The following is a 19,732-nucleotide window of genomic DNA, read 5'->3' on the forward strand; positions in this document are numbered from 1 at the left end:
GAGCTAATGAAGACGTGACAACCTGTTGCAGGGTGAAGCCAAGAATCTTTGCGTGTTTTATTTACCAAATGTTACACAACTCAGTCATGAATGGCTACTGGGGGGGGGGGGGGAATGCAAGAGAGACAGAGATCGATGGATTAATGGGAGCAGAGAAGCCAAAGAAAACACAAGTGGTATGACCGACCACAAATCAGCGGAGAAGAAACATCTCCTCGCACTTGATCCAATGCAACAGACAAAAGACCAATCAGGTTTTGACGAGTGGTTGAGTTTTTGCTGTCATGACGAATCTATATCGTGGCCACAATGAGTCCAGATTCAGAGGATGTCGACACGGATCGCTTGTAATGGGCTTGGACACTCTGGCTGACGAGCCCTTTATTAGCCAAGAGTTTGACCAGGTTCCTCCTGAACTTCACCCCGATGAAGGCGTAGAGGATTGGGTTGATGCAGCTGTGCGTGTAGCCCAGGGTTAGCGTGGCGGTTATTGCCTTGTCCAAGTGGTCGCGTCTGGCGCAGGTCTGGTCAATGAGACTGCTCCTCATCAGTGTGTCCACGAAGACCGTGACGTTGTGGGGCAGCCAGCACGCCAGGAAGGCCAGCACCACCGCGATGATGACCTTCATGGCTTTCTGCTTCTGGAAGCCCTTGGTCTGGCACAGTTTCCACACGGTGACGGAGTAGCAGAAGACCATGGCGGCCAGCGGCACGAGGAAGCCCATCACGTGCCGTACAAACCTGGTGGCGGTTCTCCAGATGTTGGCCGATTGTCCTTCGAGGATCTCGTAGCACAGGGTCCTGGCGCCGTGGGTCCACTCACCCTTGTAGAGGACGGGCAAGGACAGGAGCAGGGCCACGAGCCAGACGACGGCACACACCAGTTTGACCATCCACGACCTATTGCGGCCGTGCGACTGGGCAGAGCGGACAATGGCCAGGTAGCGGTCCACGCTGATGCAGGCCAGCAGCAGGATGCCACTGTAAAAGTTCACCTCCTGCAACATGCTGATCACCTTACACATGGCGTCACCAAACACCCAGCCAGACACGGCGTCCACTGCCCAGAAGGGCAGGGTGAGGGCAAAGAGCAGGTCGGCCGTGGCCAGATGGAGCAGGTAGACGTCCGTGGATGAGATGGAGCGGCGGTTGTGAAGGATGACCACCAACACCAACAGGTTCCCCGTCACGGCCAAGAAACACACCAGGCTGTAGACCACGGCCAACATCACGTTGATCCAATTGCCAATGGAGGTGTGCATGCAGGGGGCTGCACTCAGGTCCAACGCCGGGTAGCTGTAATTGTCATACATATCCCCATAGTCATAATACGGAAAATAGTTGGAATCCATCCCTGCAAGAATACACACGTTAGACGGGCATGTAGAACATACGCCAAGAGACTAGAGTCAAGTCAACAGTGTTTCATTGCCCACCCTCCACTTACAATCTGAACAAGGGTCCCGATCTGAAACGTCACCTATCCATGTTCTGCACAGATGCTGCCTGACCCGCTGAGTTACTCCAGCACTTTGTGAGCCGAGTAACTCAGATTTGTGGATCGAGACTTTTCTTCAGACTGAGGGAGTGCGGAGGTGGGGGGGGGGGGGGGGGGGGGGGGGGGGGAGAAAGCTGGAAAAGAGAGGTTGGGGACGGGATAAAGCCTGGCAAGTGATGGGTGGATATATAAGGAACTGCAGATGCTGGTTTACAAAAATGATGTAAAGTACTGGAGTAATTCAATGGGTCAGGCAGCACTTCTAGAGAAGGTGGATAATGTTCTACAGAAAGTTCTCAACCAGAAACGTCACCTCTCCATGTTCCCCACATACACTGCCTGACCCGCTGAGTTAATCCAGCACTCTGTGAAACATCACCTATCCATGTTCTCCACAGATGCTGCCTGACCCGCTGAGTTACTCCAGCACTCTGTGAAACGTCACCTATTCATGTTCTCCACAGATGCTGCCTGACCCGCTGAGTTACTCCAGCACTCTGTGAAACGTCACCTATTCATGTTCTCCACAGATGCTGCCTGACCCGCTGAGTTACTCCAGCACTTTGTGTTTACCTTTAGTGTAAACCAGTAACTGCAGTTCATTCCTTCGGATTTTACTATAGATTCAGTGTTTGCCCCGGAAAGTACACTAACATGCTCTCAAACTCCATAATATTTATAATTTCATAAGCTCACAAGTGATAGTTGCAGAATTAGGCATTCGGCCCATCATGTCTACTCCACCATTAAATCATGTCTGATCTATCTCTCCCTCCTGACCCCATTCTCCTGCCTTCTCCCCATAGCCCCTGACACCCGGAGAGTTGTGAGTCTGTGGGACTGTCTGCCTCAGAGGGAGGTGGATGCTTTCAAGAGAGAGTTAGATAGGGCTCTTAAAGATAGTGGAGTCCGGGGATGTGGGGAGAAGGCAGGAACGGGGTACTGATTGGGGATGATCAGCCATGATCACATTGAATGGTGGTGCTGGCTCGAAGGGTCGAATGGCCTCCTCCTGCACCTATTGTCTATTGTTTATATATTTTTAAGCACATAGAACATGTACCAAGATGTAGGTGAGTTCCATTGTCATATGGGGGTCCCATAAACAGGACAATGACATTCTTACTAGCAGCACAAGAGCAGGTTATGCTAACCTGTTACGTGGTCAAATCCCGTAATTAACAACAAAAACAAACTGCCAGAGGAGGTAGTTGAGGCAGGGACTATCCCATCATTTAAGAAACATTTGAACATACACATGGATAGGACAGGTTTAGAGAGAATATGGATTGTCACCTTAGTGGAGCGTCACAACGGCTGGGAAGGCGTATGAAGACTGGTGCACACACAGCCAACCCACGGTCCTTGACTGATCTGGGTCAGGATCCAGTGGCATGGAGTCCAAGACGACCGGAGACCCTTTTCTGCTGCAGCTTTCATCCGCCTTCCCAGCCGTTGTGACGTTAGCTCCACTAAGGTCAGCCATCGTCCTCCGCCTGTTCCACCGTTGAGGTCTTGGTTGGATTGGCTCTTTGTCAGAGACCTCCCCCTCGACCTTACCCACATGGGTGGCCCTACCAGGAGCATCGCTCCAGACAGCATCACTCTCAGGATCTCAGGTCCACACAAGCTTCTCCACCACGACAAGGTGACGATCCACGGAGAAGCATACACTATCTTTATTTAATGGTACCGTTATCAGACAACTAAACCATCCTATCACCCACTAGACAGCGGTCCTGACCTACCATCTACCTGACAAAGTCTGAGGAAGGGTCTTGTAATGGCAATTTCTAACTTTTTCAATGTCCAACTTGCCCTACAGGACTCGACCCGAAATGTCACCCATTCCTTCTCTCCAGAGATGCTGCCTGTCCCGCAGAGTTACTCCAGCTTTTTGTGTCTATCTTCGGTTTAAGAACGGATCGACTGGGCTTGTATTCACTGGAATTTAGAAGGATGAGAAGGGATCTTATAGAAACATTTCACATTCTTAAGGGATTGGACAGGCTAGATGCAGGAAACATGTTCCCGATGTTGGGGGCGTCCAGAACCAGAGGTCACACAGTTTAAGAATAAGGGGTAGGCCATTTAGGACTGAGATGAAGAAAAATCTTTTTCACCCAGAGAGTTGTGAATCTGTGGAATTCTCTGCCACAGAAGGCAGTGGAGGTCGATTCACTGGATGTTTTCAAGAGAGAGTTAGATTTAGCTCTTAGGGCTAATCAAGGGATATGGGGAGAAAGCAGGAACGGGGTACTGATTTTGGATGATCAGCCATGATCATATTGAATGGCGATGCTTGTTCGAAGGGCCAAATGGCCTTATCCTGCAACTATTTTCAATGTTTCTATGTTTCTATTCCCTTAACCTGTATCTGCACACTGTGGACGGCTTGATTGTTATCATGTATAGTCTTTCCACTGACTGGATAGCATGCAACAAAAAACCTTACAGCGTCAGGGACCCGGGTTGGATCCTGGCTATGGGTGCTGTCTGTACGGAGTTTGCACGTTCTAGCCGTGACCTGGGTGGGTTTTCTCCGGGTGCTCCGGTTTCTTCCCACACTCCAAACACGTGCCGATCTTTGTAGGTTAGTTGGTTTCGGGAAAAATTGTAAATTATCCTTTTGTGTAGGATAGTGTTAGTGTGCGGGGATCGCTGGTCGGCACGGACGCAGTGGGCCGAAGGGCCTGTGTCTCCGCTGCATAGAAACATAGAAAATAGGTGCAGGAGTAGGCCATTCGGCCCTTCGAGCCTGCACCGCCATTCAATATGATCATGGCTGATCATCCAACTCAGTATCCTGTACCTGCCTTCTCTCCATACCCCCTGATCCCTTTAGCCACAAGGGCCACATCTAACTCCCTCTTAAATATAGCTAATGAACTGTGGCCTCAACTACCTTCTGTGGCAGAGAATTCCACAGATTCACCACTCTCTGTGTGAAAAATGTTTTTCTCATCTCGGTCCTAAAAGATTTCCCCCTTATCCTTAAACTGTGACCCCTTGTTCTGGACTTCCCCAACATCGGGAACAATCTTCCTGCATCTAGCCTGTCCAACCCCTTAAGAATTTTGTCAGTTTCTATAAGAAATCTCTAAACTTAACTAAACTTATGAAATGGTGATTTCTCAGTTTTCCTATCACTGTTTTCACTGTTTATTTAATTATACCCCCTCTCTATCTAAACTGTGATTGCCTGACACCTGATATACCAAACCCCCCCCCGCGAAGAAGGGTCCCGACCCGAAACGTCATCCATTCCTTCTCTCCAGAGATGCTGCCTGGCCCGCTGAGTTACTCCAGCATTTTGTGTCTATCCGGTGTAAACCAGCATCTGCAGTTCCTTCCTACACACCTGATAAATACTCTGACGTTTGGCCACAGAGTTTGGCGAATAGTTTAGACAATAGACAACAGACAACAGGTGCAGGAGTAGGCCATTCGGCCCTTCGAGCCAGCACCATCATTCACTGTGATCATGGCTGATCATCCCCAATCAGTACCCTGTTCCTGCCTTCTCCCCATATCCCCTAACTCCTCTATCTTTAAGAGCCCTATCTAGCTCTCTCTTGAAAGCATCCAGAGAACCTGCCTGCACTGCCCTCTGAGGCAGAGAATTCCACAGACTCACCACTCTCTGGGTGAAAAAGTGTTTCCTCATCTCAGTTCTAAATGGCTTACCCCTTATTCTTAAACTGTGTGGCCCCTGGTTCTGGACTCCCCCAACATTGGGAACATGTTTCCTGCCTCTAGCGTGTCCAATCCCTTAATGTTTCAATAAGATCCCCTCCCATCCTTCCAAACTCCAGAGTGTACAAGCCCAGCCGCCCAGTTGAGTGGAGGTGCAGATTAAGATCACCTTACCTGTTCTTGCAGGTGTTGGGCCTGTTACATGTGTGAAGTCTATTCACCAGCAAGACACAAACAAGTTGGTTGACAGCAACTGTGAGAAGACTCTGGCATGAGAACACTGAGCATCAACAATGGGCGATTTAACGTAGAGGAGAGTGTTGCAAGAAGTTAAGAAACATAATGTGCAAAATAGGATGTACCTCCGGGAAGAGAAGAAGAAATGTTCCCACAGACGGTGGAAACTGCAATAGTAAATATCACGCACACCAACAAACACCGACTGTCATCACTGCTGAGAATCACGTTCATTAACTCTCCATGTACTGACAACCAGGGCCCTCAGTTTAAGAATAAGGGGTAAGCCATTTAGAACGGAGATGAGGAAACACGTTTTCACCTAGAGAAGGTAGACAAAAATGCTGGAGAAACTCAGCAGGTGCAGCAGCAACTATGGAGCGAAGGAGATAGGCAACGTTTCAGGCCGAAACACTTCTTCAGACCCTTCTGCAGTTCCTTCTTAAACACTTTTTCACCCAGAAATTTGTGAGTCTGTGGAATTCTCTGCCTCAGAGGGCGGAGGAGGCAGGTTCTCTGGATACTTTCAAGAGAGAGCTAGATAGGGCTCTTAAAGATAGCGGAGTCAGGGGATATGGGGAGAAGGCAGGAACGGGGTACTGATTGTGGATGATCAGCCATGATCACATTGAGTGGCGGTGCTAGCACGAAGGGCCGAATGGCCTACTCCTGCAACTATTGTCTATTGTCTATGATCACATTGAATGGCGGTGCTGGCTCGAAGGGCTGAATGGCCTACTCCTGCACCTATTGTCTATTGTCTATTGTCAGCATTTGGAGTATTGTGTGCAGTTCTGGTCGCCCTCATTACAGGAAGCATGTGGGGGCTTTGGAGACATTTGGTGCAGAGAAAGGTGGCGGATGTGCAGGAGTGGGCGCTGTCTGTGTATGGCAGCCTGCCCGCAGTCCGTCTCTACACCTTTTTTTATTTTATTTTATTTTAAGTCCTGTTAAAAAATGTTAGTGGAGGTCTTCTATGTGGGGGGTGGGGGGTGGGGGTGGGGAAGGGGGAAACTTTATTTCTTAGTCACCTACCTGGTCGGAGAGGCAGCATCCCTCCAAGCTGTTTCTTCGCCCCGTCCTCGCGGCCTACCATCGAGAATGGAGCGGCGTTTCCTGTTGGGACCGAACGGGACTACAGCTTCGGCGGCGGTGGCGCAGCGCTGGGATACCAACACGGAGCGGGCGATGCCTTACCGGGTCGCCGTGCGGTAAGCTCCGGAGCGCTGTGGCCGTCGATCCCAACATCGCGGAGCTGGGGCTGCGGGCGTCCGGCCGCGGGCGGCGCTGGATTTGGAGCGCCGCAGAGCCAGGGTTCGAGTTCGCCGGGGTCGGAGCTCCAACCGGCGCGGCCTGAGGACTACGAGTGCCCCGGTCTCCAGGGAGGAGGCAGCCGCTCCAGACTTTTCCAAGCCGCTGAGGAATGTTTCACCCGACGCCGAAGTTCCATCTTCACGGCAAGAGGGCTCTGAAAATCATCGGACTGGCTGCACGGCCACAAATGGGCCCCGACCTCGGGTGTTTCACAGAGGAAGAGGACTTAACTTTCTGGTGCCTTTCTCCACAGTGGAAAGTTTAGATTCTGTTGTGGGGGGACGTTTGTGTTGAACTCTATAATGTGTTGTGTCCATTTTATTCATTTTTTTAACCTTTTTCTATGGTTTGTATGGAAACTTATTATTTAATTTATGTAAAGCACTTTGGTGTCAATGCGAGTTGACTTAAAACGTGCTATATAAATAAAACTTACTTACTTACTTACTTATTAGAGGAGGTTTACCAGAACGATGCCGGGATTAGAGGGTTTCAGCTACAGGGGGAGGTTGGACAGACTTGCATTGTTTTCTCTGCAACGTCAGAGGTTGAGGGGAGACCTGATAGACGTTTATAAAATTATGAGAGGCGTAGATAGGGTAGACAGTCACAACCTTTTCCCCAGGGTGGAGATGTCCAAGACTAGAGGGCACAGTTTTAAGATGAGCAGTCCGGCACGGTGGTGCAGCGGGTAGAGCTGCTCCTTCACAGCGCCAGAGACCCAGGTTCCATCCCGACTACGGGCGCTGTCTGTACGGAGTTTGCATGTTCTCCCCGTGACCTGCGTGGGTTTTCTCCGGGTGCTCCGGTGTCCTCCCACACTCTAAAGACATGCCGGTTTGTAGGTTTAAATGGCCTCTGTAAATTGCCTCTAGTGTGTAGGGAGTGAGATAACATAGAACTAGTGTGAACGGGCGATTGATGGTCGGCATGGACTCGGTGGGCCGAAGGGCCTGTCTCCGTGCTCTCTCTCTTGAAGGAGTCTAAAAGTAAAATTAAAATCATGAAAGAGGCAAAGTTTAAAGGAGATGTGTGGGGCAGGTTTATTTACACAGAGGGTGGTGGGTGCCTGGAACGTGCTGCCAGGGGTGGGGGTGGAGGCAGATACGATAGTGGTGTTTAAGAGGCTTTTGGATCGGCACATGGATGTGCAGGGAATGGAGGGATACGGATCACGTGCAGGCAGAGGGGAGTTGGTCTTCGCATCATGTACGGCACGGACATTGTGGGCCGAAGGGCCTGTTCCTGTGCTGGACTGTATGTTCTAGTCTGTGATCTAACTTAGCTAACCACTAGTGGGAGAGACTAGGACTAGAGGTCACAGCCTCAGAATTAAAGGACCAAATGGCCTCCTCCTGCACCTATTGTCTTTTGTCTATTGATGGGCCGAATGGTCTATTTCTGATACGCTGAATTCCCCTTTGACATCTGATCAGCCAGGACACATCTAATAGCTGCTGCGTGATGGCACCAAACAAAAATATTATTGAAACACCGTGGGTCTTTCGACAGAGTTGGACAGTTGCCTAATTATATCCAGGAAACATCTTTCAAACGGCATTTCCTCAACAATTAACCCGATCAACACATTTGTACCATGGAGAGGGGGAGGATAGAGTGTGTGTCGACAGACACAAAAACCATCAGCAGGCACCAACTCTGGAGAAAAGGAATAGGTGACCTTTACTTTTGAGGATTTGAGTATAGGAGCAGGGAGGTTCTACTGCAGTTGTACAGGGTTTTTTTGTTTTTTTTAATTCTATTTTATTTTTAATATGTTTTATTATTTATTTATTATTTATTTATTTTTATGATACTGACTGTAAAGGGAAATTCATTTCGTTGTCTCTAATTGAGACAATGACAATAAATTTGAATACAATACAATACAATACAGTATTGCGTAGAGTTTTTGTCTCCTAATCTGAGGAAAGACATTCTTGCCGTAGAGGGAGTACAGAGAAAGTTCACCAGACTGATTCCTGTGATGTCAGGACTTTCATATGAAGAAAGACTCGGCTTGTACTCCCTAGAATTTAGGAGATTGAGGGGGGATCTTATAGAAACTTACAAAATTCTTAAGGGGTTGGACAGGCTAGATGCAGGAAGATTGTTCCCGATGTTGGGGAAGTCCAGAACAAGGGGTCACAGTTTAAGGATAAGGGGGAAATCTTTTAGGACCGAGATGAGAAAAACATTTTTCACACAGAGAATGTTGAATCTGTGGAATTCTCTGCCACAGAAGGTAGTTGAGGCCAGTTGATTGGCTATATTTAAGAGGGATGTGGCCCTTGTGGCTAAAGGGATCAGGGGGTATGGAGAGAAGGCAGGGATGGGATACTGAGTTGGATGATCAGCCATGATCATATTGAATGGCGTTGCAGGCTCGAAGGGCCGAATGGCCTACTCTTGCACCTATTTTCTATGTTACTAGAACGATCCCAGGGATGAGTGGGTTAACATATGATGAGCGTTTGTCGGCACTGGGCCTGTACTAGCTGGAGTTTAGAAGGATGAGCGGGTACCTCATTGAAAATTACAGAATAGTGAAAGAGTGGATGTGTGTAGAGGATGTTTCTAATAGTGGGAGAGTCTAGGACTAGAGGGCTCAGCCTCGGAATAAAAGGATGTACATTTAAAAAGTGTATGAGGAGGAATTTCTTTGCTGAGAGGGTGGTGAATCTGTGGGAAGGGGTGGAGAGGGTCCAGAGGAGGTTTACAAGAACGATCCCAGGAATGAGTGGGTTAACCTATGCTGAGCGTTTGTCGGCACTGGGCCTGTACTCGCTGGAGTTTAGAAGGATGAGGGGGTACCTCATTGAAACTTAAACAATAATGAAAGGCCTGTATAGAGTGGATGTGGCGAGAATGTTTCCACTGGTCTAGGCAGGGAAACAAATTCTTGATTCGAATGGGTGTCAAGGGTTATGGGGAGAAGGCAGGAAAATGGGATTAGACAATAGACAATAGGTGCAGGAGTAGGCCATTCGGCCCTTCGAGCCAGCACCGCCATTCAATGTGATCATGGCTGATCATCCACAATCAGTACCCCGTTCCTGGGCCTTCTCCCCACATCCCCTGACTCCGCTATCTTTAAGAGCCCTATCTAACTTTCACTTGAAATCATCCAGTGAATTGACCTCCAAAACCTTCTGAGGTAGAGAATTCCACAGACTCACCACTCTCTAGGTGAAAAAGTTTTTCCTCATCTCCTTTCTAAATGGCTTACCCCTTATTCTTAAACTGTAGCCCCTGGTTCTGGACTCCCCCAACATTAGGAACATGTTTCCTGCCTCTAGCGTGTCCAATCCCGTAAAAATCTTATATGTTTCAAAAAGATACCCTCTCATCCTTCTAAATTCCAGTGAATACAAGACCAGCCGCTCCATTCTTTCCACATATGACAGTCCCGCCATCCCGGGAACTAACGTCGTGAACCTACGCTGCACTTCCTTAATAGCAAGAATGTCTTTCTTCAACTTGGAGGCCAAAACTGCACACAATACTCCAGGTGTAGTCTCACTAGGGCCCTGTACAACTGCAGAAGGACCTATTTGCTTCTATACTCAACTACACTTGTTATGAAGGCCAACATGCCATTCGCTTTCTTCACTGCCTGCTGTACCTGCATGCTTACTTTCATTGACTGATGAACAAGGACCCACAGATCTCATTGTACTTCCCCTTTTCCCAACTTGACACCATTTAGATAATAACCTGCCTTCCTGTTTTTGCTACCAAAGTGGATAACCTCAAATTTATCCACATTAAACTGCATCTGCCCACTCCCCCAACCTGTCCAAGTCACCCTGCATTCTCATAGCATCATCCTCACAGTTCATACTGCCATCCAGCTTTGTGTCATCTGCAAATTTGCTAATGTTACTTTTAATCCCTTCATCATCATTATCTATATTACTAAAACACTGATCTTGACCGCTTTTGGCCCACTGTGCTGCGATTTCCGACAGAACGCCGCCACCTATGGCCATCATTTTTGGCCACCTCGCTCAGAACCCCCCTCCGCCTTACGGGTGCGGAGGATTTTTCCCATCGAAAACACATCAGAGAGATATTAACGTTTTTTTTAAATTCACCATTCTCTCTGCTGCCCCTGCTGGAGGGAGGGGGAGGGACTATAAAACCAGGAAATGGTGTGACTCACTCAGTCTCTGCAAGATGGATGAAGCCTAGGGTCATGTCTCTCTGAGCTCTGAATAACACTGAACAAATATCTACACAACTGTGAGTCTACTGAATTGTGAGTTTGGTGTTTTGTGTGGTTTTATGGTGGTTTCACCCTGCATGAAATGGTATGAAGCTGCATTTGAATTTGGTGGCCTTGCACCCTGCTGAAAGTGGTATGAAACTGCACTTGAATTTGGTGGCCTTGGATCCAGCTTGAAGTGGTATGAAACTGCACTTGAATTTGGTGGCCTTGCACCCTGCTTGAAGTGGTTGGAAACTGCACTTGAATTTGGTGGTCTTGCACCCTGCTTGAAATGGTAGGAACATGGATTTTAATTTGGTGGCCTTGCAACCTGCTTGAAATGGAATTTCAAGGAATAGTCATGAGTCAACTGCCAGCCCACCAGCCGTGAGTGAGCTGCCAGCAGATCAGGCTTGAGGGACTGAGCTGCCACCCCAAGAACCCATACCAGCACTCCAGAAAGCCGCCCCACTGGCCATCAATATTGGAATTGGTGGAGAGGTGGAATATTGCGTCGGGGACCAGCCCTCCCGTGTGAACATGGGACCCAACGGGTCCCACTTAGTCTAGTATATTATAAATACTGCGGCCCCATCACCGAGCCTTGCAGTACTCCACTAGTCACTGCCTGCCATTCTGAAAGGGACCCGTTAATCCCTACTCTTTGTTTCCTGTCTGCCAACCACTTCTCTATCCATGTCAGCACTCTACCCCCAATACCCCCAAATTTTGCCCACTAATCTCCTATGTGGGACCTCATCAAATGCTTTCTGAAAGTCCAGGTACACTACATCCACTGGCTCTCCTTTGTCCATTTTCCTAGTTACATCCTCAAAGAATTCCAGAAGATTAATAATAATAATAATAATAATAATAATAATAATAATAATAATAATAATAATAATAATAATAATAATAATAATAATAATAATAATAATAATAATCATCATCATAATAATAATAATAATATATTTTATTGTCATTGCACATCAGTGCAACGAGATTTAGTATGCAGCTTCCAACCAATGTCAAAATAAATAAATAAATAAATAAAGTGTGCGACGTGACCATCTGAGGGAGACAGTCCGTGGGGGTGGGGGGCACTCAGCAGGGCCGGTTCAGAGCCGCTATAGCTCGGGGAATGAAGCTGTTTCTGAGTCTGGAGGTTCGGGCGTAGAAGGCCTTGTAACGTCTGCCGGAGGGAAGTAGTTTGAACAGTCCGTTACAAGGGTGTGAGGAGTCTTTATGGATGCGGACGGCCTTCCTGAGGTACCGTCAAGCATGATTTCCCGTCAAGCATGAGATCCGTACTTAGATAAATCCATGCAAAAACAAAGAGGTAATATGAAATCTAATACTAGTGAACTCTTAAATACATATATAAAAAATACAGATATAGCAGACGTTTGGAGGATCGCGAACCCGACTGGAAGGGAATACTCATTTTATTCAATGGTACATAAAACATACTCACGTATAGACTATTTCCTAGTGGATTCAAAACTAATCCCTTATACTATGAACCCTAAATACCACACCAATACGATTTCAGATCACTCCCCGCTAACTTTAGTTTTAAAATTGGAAGGAATCTCTACGAACAAATCGTTCTGGAGGTTTAACTCGCAAATTCTGAAAGACCCACAAGGGAGTATATATCTAAAAAAACAGATGGATCTATTTTTTGAGATAAATGATACACCAGATATATCGCCCACTTTATTATGGGAATCCTTCAAAGCATTTATTAGAGGAGTCATTATCTCGTATCAAGCTTTTCAAAACAAAAAGAATAAAAATGAACAAAGACAATTAGAAGAACAAATCAGACAACTAGATATAGATAATGCTAAAGATCCAACTATGGATAAACATAATAAAATTTTAATACTGAAATTTAAGCTAAATAAATTATTATCAGAGAAGATTATAAGATTATTCCAAATTACAAAACAAGAACATTTTGAATTTGGGGATAAACCCCATAAACTTTTGGCACGCCAACTGAAAAAACGGGAAAAAGATCATGCAATTTTAAAGATCAAATCAGATAGAGGGGACTTATTAACACTACCTAATGATATCAATAAAAGATTTGCTCAATATTATAAGAATTTATACACATCGAAAACGCTAATAGACAATAATAAAGTTTCAGAATTTTTGGACGATTGTAACCTTCCAAAACTAGAACTGAAGGAACAAGAGGAACTGGGAGCACAAATTACAGCTAAGGAAATAGAATCCAATCCAATCCAATCCAACTTTATTTGTTAAGCACTTTAAGACAACCAATGTTGACCAAAGTGCTGTACAGAAGAATAAACAAGACATCATAAACAGACAACATAACAGAACATAACAGCTCACAAAAGGCGCAAAAATTACAAATGAAATACAACAATAAATTAAAAGACATAAAACATGAGTAAAAATAATAGCCACGCAATAAAGCAATCAAAATAAGAAATTAAATCAAGTAAATAAAGTCGACATCTTACTGGGTATCAAAGGCCACGGAGAAGAGATGGGTTTTAAGAAGTGATTTAAAAACAGACAGAGAAGAGGCCTGTTTAATGTGGAGAGGCAGATCGTTCCATAATTTGGGTGTCGACACAGCAAAGGCACGGTCCCCTCTGAGCTTCCGCTTAGTTTTAGGCCCACTCAGGAGCAGCTGATTATCTGACCTGAGAGAGCGGGCGGGTGTATAAGGGTGTAGAATCTCAGATAGGTAGGGCGGGGCAAGACCATTTAGGGATTTAAAAGCAAATAAAATAATTTTTAAATGGATCCTAAACTGAATAGGCAACCAGTGGAGTGAGGCTAAAATGTGCGAAATGTGCTCATGTTTACGTGTGCCAGTTAAAAGACGTACAGCTGCATTCTGTACCATCTGGAGACGGGCGATGGAGGACCCACTAACCCCCACATACAGTGCATTGCAGTAATCCAGCCGAGTGGTAACAAAGGCGTGGATTACCGTCTCAAAGTGCTGCCTTGACAGAATTGGCATTGTTTTGGCCAGCTGCCTCAAATGGAAAAAGCTTGATTTAACAACAGCCTTGATCTGACTGTCAAATTTAGAAGACACAATAAACACACTTAAGAATGGAAAAACACCAGGACCAGACGGATTCAGTAATGAATTTTATAAATGTTTTTACGACACAGTGACCCCACGTCTACAGAAAATGTATACATACGCTTTTAAAGAACAAACCTCACCTGAAACACTAGCAGAATCAACGATCACATTAATACTTAAAAAAGATAAAGATATAGAAGAACCAGGCTCATATAGAGCTATTGCTTTGTTAAATACGGATAAAAAAATATTAGCGAAAACACTAGCTAGAAGACTAAGTCAATATGTCAGTAAATTAATAAATAAGGATCAAACGGGATTTATACCTAAGAGACATTCATTTAATAACCTGAGACGTCTGTTTAACATAATGCACTCTCACAAACCTCAAGAACAAGAGTTATCTATCATTTCATTGGACGCAGAAAAAGCGTTTGGTCAAGTAGCATGGGATTATATGATTAAAGTATTGCAAAAATTTCAAATGGGAGAGAGCTTCATCGCATGGATAAAATTATTATATAACAAACCCACGGCTAGAATATTAACTAATAATATACTATCGACGAATTTCCAATTAACAAGGGGCAATAGACAAGGATGTTAATTATCACCGCTGTTATTCGCTCTGGTAATTGAACCTTTAGCGGAAAAAATTAGAACACACCCGGATATTTACGGTTATAATACAAAATATTCAAATAACAAAATATCCTTATACGCAGACGATGTACTACTGTATATCACAAAACCAAAAAATCAGTATACCAAACATATTAAATCTAATTGAGGACTTTGGATCTTTCTCAGGATATAGAATAAACTGGAACAAAAATGAAATTATGTCGATAAAACCGAAAGACTCAACACATCTCTTGAAATTCCCCTTTAAAATAGCTACAGAAAAATTTTAATATTTAGGAATTGAAATCACTAGAAATTATCACGGTATGTTTAATGCCAATTATAGCCCCTTACTTAAGAAATTAAATAATCTAATTAAATTCTGGAAAACGCTTCCGATGTCTTTAATAGGTCGAATAAATGCTATAAAAATGATCTTTTTACCACAAATCCTATATTTATTTCAATCAATTCCAATATATCTTCCAAAAAAGTTTTTCAAAAAATTAGACTCAGACATTACAAATTTTATATGGGATTATAAATCCCACAGAATACAAAGAGCACACCTTAGTAAACCAAAAGAGATGGGTGGTCTAGCGCTCCCTAACTTTATGTACTATAATTGGGCAGTAAATATTAAAAATATGATTCACCTGCTGGACAATTCTGCCCAGCGGGTGGATTGGATTGTAATGGAGAGAGAGGACTGCTCTCCGTGTAATACAGGAGCGACTCTCCTCTCACCAATGAATTTGAATAACAAAAATTATAATAAAAATCCAATGATACATAGTACAATTAGAACTTGGAAAGAAATAAAACAGAACTTAAAATTAAGAAATCTATCTCTTTTAATGCCAATAGTCAATAACCCTTCGTTTAAACCTTAAATTATAGATAAATCATTTACGCAATGGGAAAGAACGGGAATCAAAACGCTCGGAGACTTGTATGAAATAGGAAAATTATTATCATTTCAACAATTACAACTGAAATATAATTAGAAAAATAATCAATATTTCAAATTTCTTCAAATCCGTGACTATCTGAAAAAATACACAAAAGACTATCATAACATGTCCCCAGACTTATTGGATGAAGCCATGAAGATAAAGGCTGAATCAGCAAATCTAATATCATACTTATATAATATTATTTTGAATATAGAAATACCTACAACCGATGGTATTAGAAGAGACTGGGAACAAGAACTAGCTATAAAAATTTCAAAAGAGAGCTGGGATAAACACTTACTATATGTGCATAAATGCTCGATCAACGTACGACATATTCTAATCCAATATAAAACATTACATAGACTATATTATTCAAAAACTAAAATATATAAACTTTTCCCCAATGTCTCACCCATTTGTGATAAATGTCAGTCACAAGAAGCTAACATAGCGCACTCTTTTGTTTTCTGTATAAAAATTCAAAAATTCTGGAACAAAATATTTGAAATCTTCACAAGATTATTTAAAATAAAACTTGTACCAAAAGCAGAATGGATCATTTTTGGAATATCGGAAGATAACCCCGAATTAAATGTGTATCAAAAGAACTTACTTAATTATGGGCTAATAATGGGGAAAAATGTTTATACTCAAATTTTGGAAAAATGCTCCAATACCAACAATAAAAATGTGGATTTCAAACATGTTCGAAACACTACACTTGGAAGAGATGAGACTCCTCCTAGCAGGCAAAGCAGACCACTTCCAAAAGACGTGGTCTGCATTTATGGAACTATTACAAGCATAAGGCTTATTTAAAATATAAATGGTACCAGGATCTGGTAACGAGGGGTATAAAATAATTTTTTAATAAACACACGGTTGGTATATCCTTTTTTGCGGAGTTTTGTGTTACAATAGAGCGATTGTTTTTCCTTTCTTCATTTTTTCTTTTCTTTCTAGGGTCTTATTTCCTTTCTTTACTTCCTTCTCTAACTTCTTCCCTAAGGGGCTCTCTTCTCCCAACACTTTCCTGCACCTTCACGATTCTTGCTCACTTTCCTTACTTCTTTTATTTCTATCTTTTTTAAAGCTCGAAAAACGAAGTGGTACAACAAATGTAATAAGATATATGTGATGTGTATTACTGTAATTTACTGTACTTCTAATTAAAAAAAAAAAAAAAAAAAAAAAGAAGTGATCGGAGCAGAATTAGGCCCATCAAGTCTACTCCACCATTCAATCATGGCTGATCTATCTTTTCCTCTCAACCCCATTCTCCTCAACATAACCCCTGACACCCGCACTATCTATCTATCTCTACCTTAAAAATATCCACTGCCTTGGCCGCCACAGCCGTCTGCGGCAATGAATTCACCCCCTTTCCTCCATATCTCCTTCCTGAAGGAACGTCCTTTTATTTCTATCTTTTTTAAAGCTCAATAAACGAAGTGGTACAACAAAATGTAATAAGATTCATGTGAAGTGTATTAATGTAATTTACTGTACTGCTAATAAAAATAAAATATATATATTTTTTTTTTAAAAAGCATGATTTCCCCTTCGTAAATCCATGCTGACTCGGACCGATCCTGTTACTGCTATCCAAATGTTCGGCTATTTCATCTTTTATAATTGACTCCAGCATCTTCCCCACCACCGATGTCAGGCTAACTGGTCTATAATTCCCTGTTTTCTCTCTCCCGCCTTTCTTAAAAAGTGGGTTAACATTAGCTACATTCCAATTCACAGGAACTGATCCTAAATCTACCGAACATTGGAAAATGATCACCAATGCATCCACGATTTCTAGAGCCACTTCCTTAAGTACCCTGGGATGCAGACCATCAGACCATCAATGTGTTCAAAAGGGAACTGCAGATGCTGGAATATCGAAGGTACACAAAATTGCTGGGGAAACTCAGCGGGTGCAGCAGCATCTATGGAGCGAAGGAAATAGGCGATGTTTCGGGCCGAAACCCTTCTTCAGACTGATGGGGGGTGGGGGAAAGAAAGAAGGAGCAAGTGGGCCAGGCAGCACTTCTAGAGAAGATAGGCTCCTTCTTTCTTTCCCCCACCCCCCATCAGTCTGAAGAAGGGTTTCGGCCCGAAACGTCGCCTATTTCCTTCGCTCCATAGATGCTGCTTCACCCGCTGAGTTTCCCCAGCAATTTTGTGTACCATCAGACCATCAATGATGGACTGGGCAGTGGTCACAACTTTCTGCATTTTATTTCATTCCTGGACGTACAGGTTGCCGAACCAAGCCACGATGCAACCGGTCAGCATGCTCTCTACTGTGCACCTGTAGAAGTTCGAGAGAGTCATCCTTGACAAACCGACTCCGTAATCGTCTCAGGAAGTAGAGTCGCTGATGTGCTTTCTTTATAATTGCATTGGTGTGCTGGGACCAGGAATGATCTTCGGAAATATGCACGCACAGGAATTTGAAGTTATTGACCCTCTCCACCATATAAACGGGACTGTGGATCCTCAACTTCCCCTACCAAAGTCCACAATCAGTTCCTTGGTCTTACTGATGTTGAGAGCCAGGTTGTTGTGCTGGCACCATTTGGTCAGTCGGTCAATCTCACATTTCTATACCCTGACTCGTCACCATCAGTGATTCATCCCACCACAGTGAAGCCGGAGAACTTGATGATGGAGTTCACACTATGTCCGGCTACGCAGTCATGAGTATAGAGTGAGTACAGCAGGGGGCTGAGCATGCAGCCTTGAGGTGCTCCTGTACTAATTGTTACTGAGGATGGAGTATATCAGCGAGTCAGGCAGCATCTGTGGAGAACATGGATAGGTGATGTTTCACAGAGTGCTGGAGTAACTCAGCGGGTCAGGCAGCATCTGTGGAGAACATGGATAGGTGATGTTTCACAGAGTGCTGGAGTAACTCAGCGGGTCAGGCAGCATCTGTGGAGAACATGGATAGGTGACGTTTCACAGAGTGCTGGAGTAACTCAGCGGGTCAGGCAGCATCTGTGGAAAACATGGATAGGTGACGTTTCATAGAGTGCTGGAGTAACTCAGCGGGTCAGGCAGCATCTGTGGAGAATATGGATAGGTGACGTTTCAGGTCGAGACCCTTCTGTGGACCATTATCCACCTTCTCTAGAAGTGCTGCCTGGCCCACTTGAGTTACTCCAGTACTTTACATTTTTGTAAACCAGCATCTGCAGTTCCTTGTATATCCACCCATCACTTGCCAGGCTTTATCCCGTCCCCAACCTCTCTTTTCCAGCTTTCACCCCGCACCCCCCCCCCCCCCCCCACTCCATCAGTCTGAAGAAAAGTCCCGAACCGAAACGTTGCCTGTCCATTCCTTCCTCAGATGCTGCCTGACACGCTGAGTTCTTCCAGCACTTTGTGTTAAACTCAGGATTCCGGCGTCTGCCGTTTCCTGTGGCTGCAATGAATCCAGGCCACCACCTGAGGGCAGCAGAGATACATGGTCAGCCCAGAGCAACTGAGAGATACATAGACAATAGGTGCAGGAGTAGGCCATTCGGCCCTCCAAGCCAGCACCGCCATTCAATGTGATCATGGCTGATCATCCACAACCAGTACCCCGTTCCTGCCTTCTCCCCATATCCCTTGATTCCGTTAGCCCAAAGAGCTAAATCTAACTCTCTCTAGAAAACATCCAGTGAATCGGCCTCCACTGCCTTCTGAGGCAGAGAATTCCACAGATTCACAACTCTCTGGGTGAAAAAGTTTCTCCTCATCTCAGTCCTAAAATGGCCGACCTCTTATTCGTAAACTTTGACTCCTGGTTCTGGACTCCCCCAACATCGGGAACACGTTACCTGCCTCTAGCGTGCTCAAACCCGTAATAATCCTGTATTTCAATAAGATATCCTCTCATCCTTCTAAACTCCAGAGTATACAAGCCCTGCCGCTCCATTCTCTCAGCATATGACAGTCCCGCCATCCCAGGAATTAACCTTGTAAACCTACGCTGCACTCCCTCAATAGCAAGAATGTCACTAGGGCTCTGTACAACTGCAGAAGGACCTCTTTGTTCCTATACTCAGCTCCTCTCATTATGAAGGCCAACATGCCATTCGCTTTCTTCACTGCCTGATGTACCTGCA

At 44.6% G+C, this 19,732-nt stretch overlaps 2 protein-coding genes across 2 annotated transcripts in view; both read right to left on the minus strand.

Moving 5' to 3' along the window:
• The window catches only part of LOC116975639, a 613,100-nt gene that overhangs the window by 408,948 nt on the left and 184,420 nt on the right, over positions 1-19,732 (minus strand). The window lies entirely within an intron of this gene.
• Positions 187-1,352, minus strand: LOC116975664 (C-X-C chemokine receptor type 2-like). The gene has a single exon (XM_033024989.1). It carries the CDS (start codon positions 1,350-1,352, stop codon positions 294-296), a length of 1,059 nt encoding a protein of 352 aa, XP_032880880.1. The 3' UTR covers positions 187-293.

This window comes from Amblyraja radiata, chromosome 7 (genome assembly GCF_010909765.2).
Source record: "Amblyraja radiata isolate CabotCenter1 chromosome 7, sAmbRad1.1.pri, whole genome shotgun sequence".
NCBI lineage: Eukaryota > Metazoa > Chordata > Chondrichthyes > Rajiformes > Rajidae > Amblyraja > Amblyraja radiata.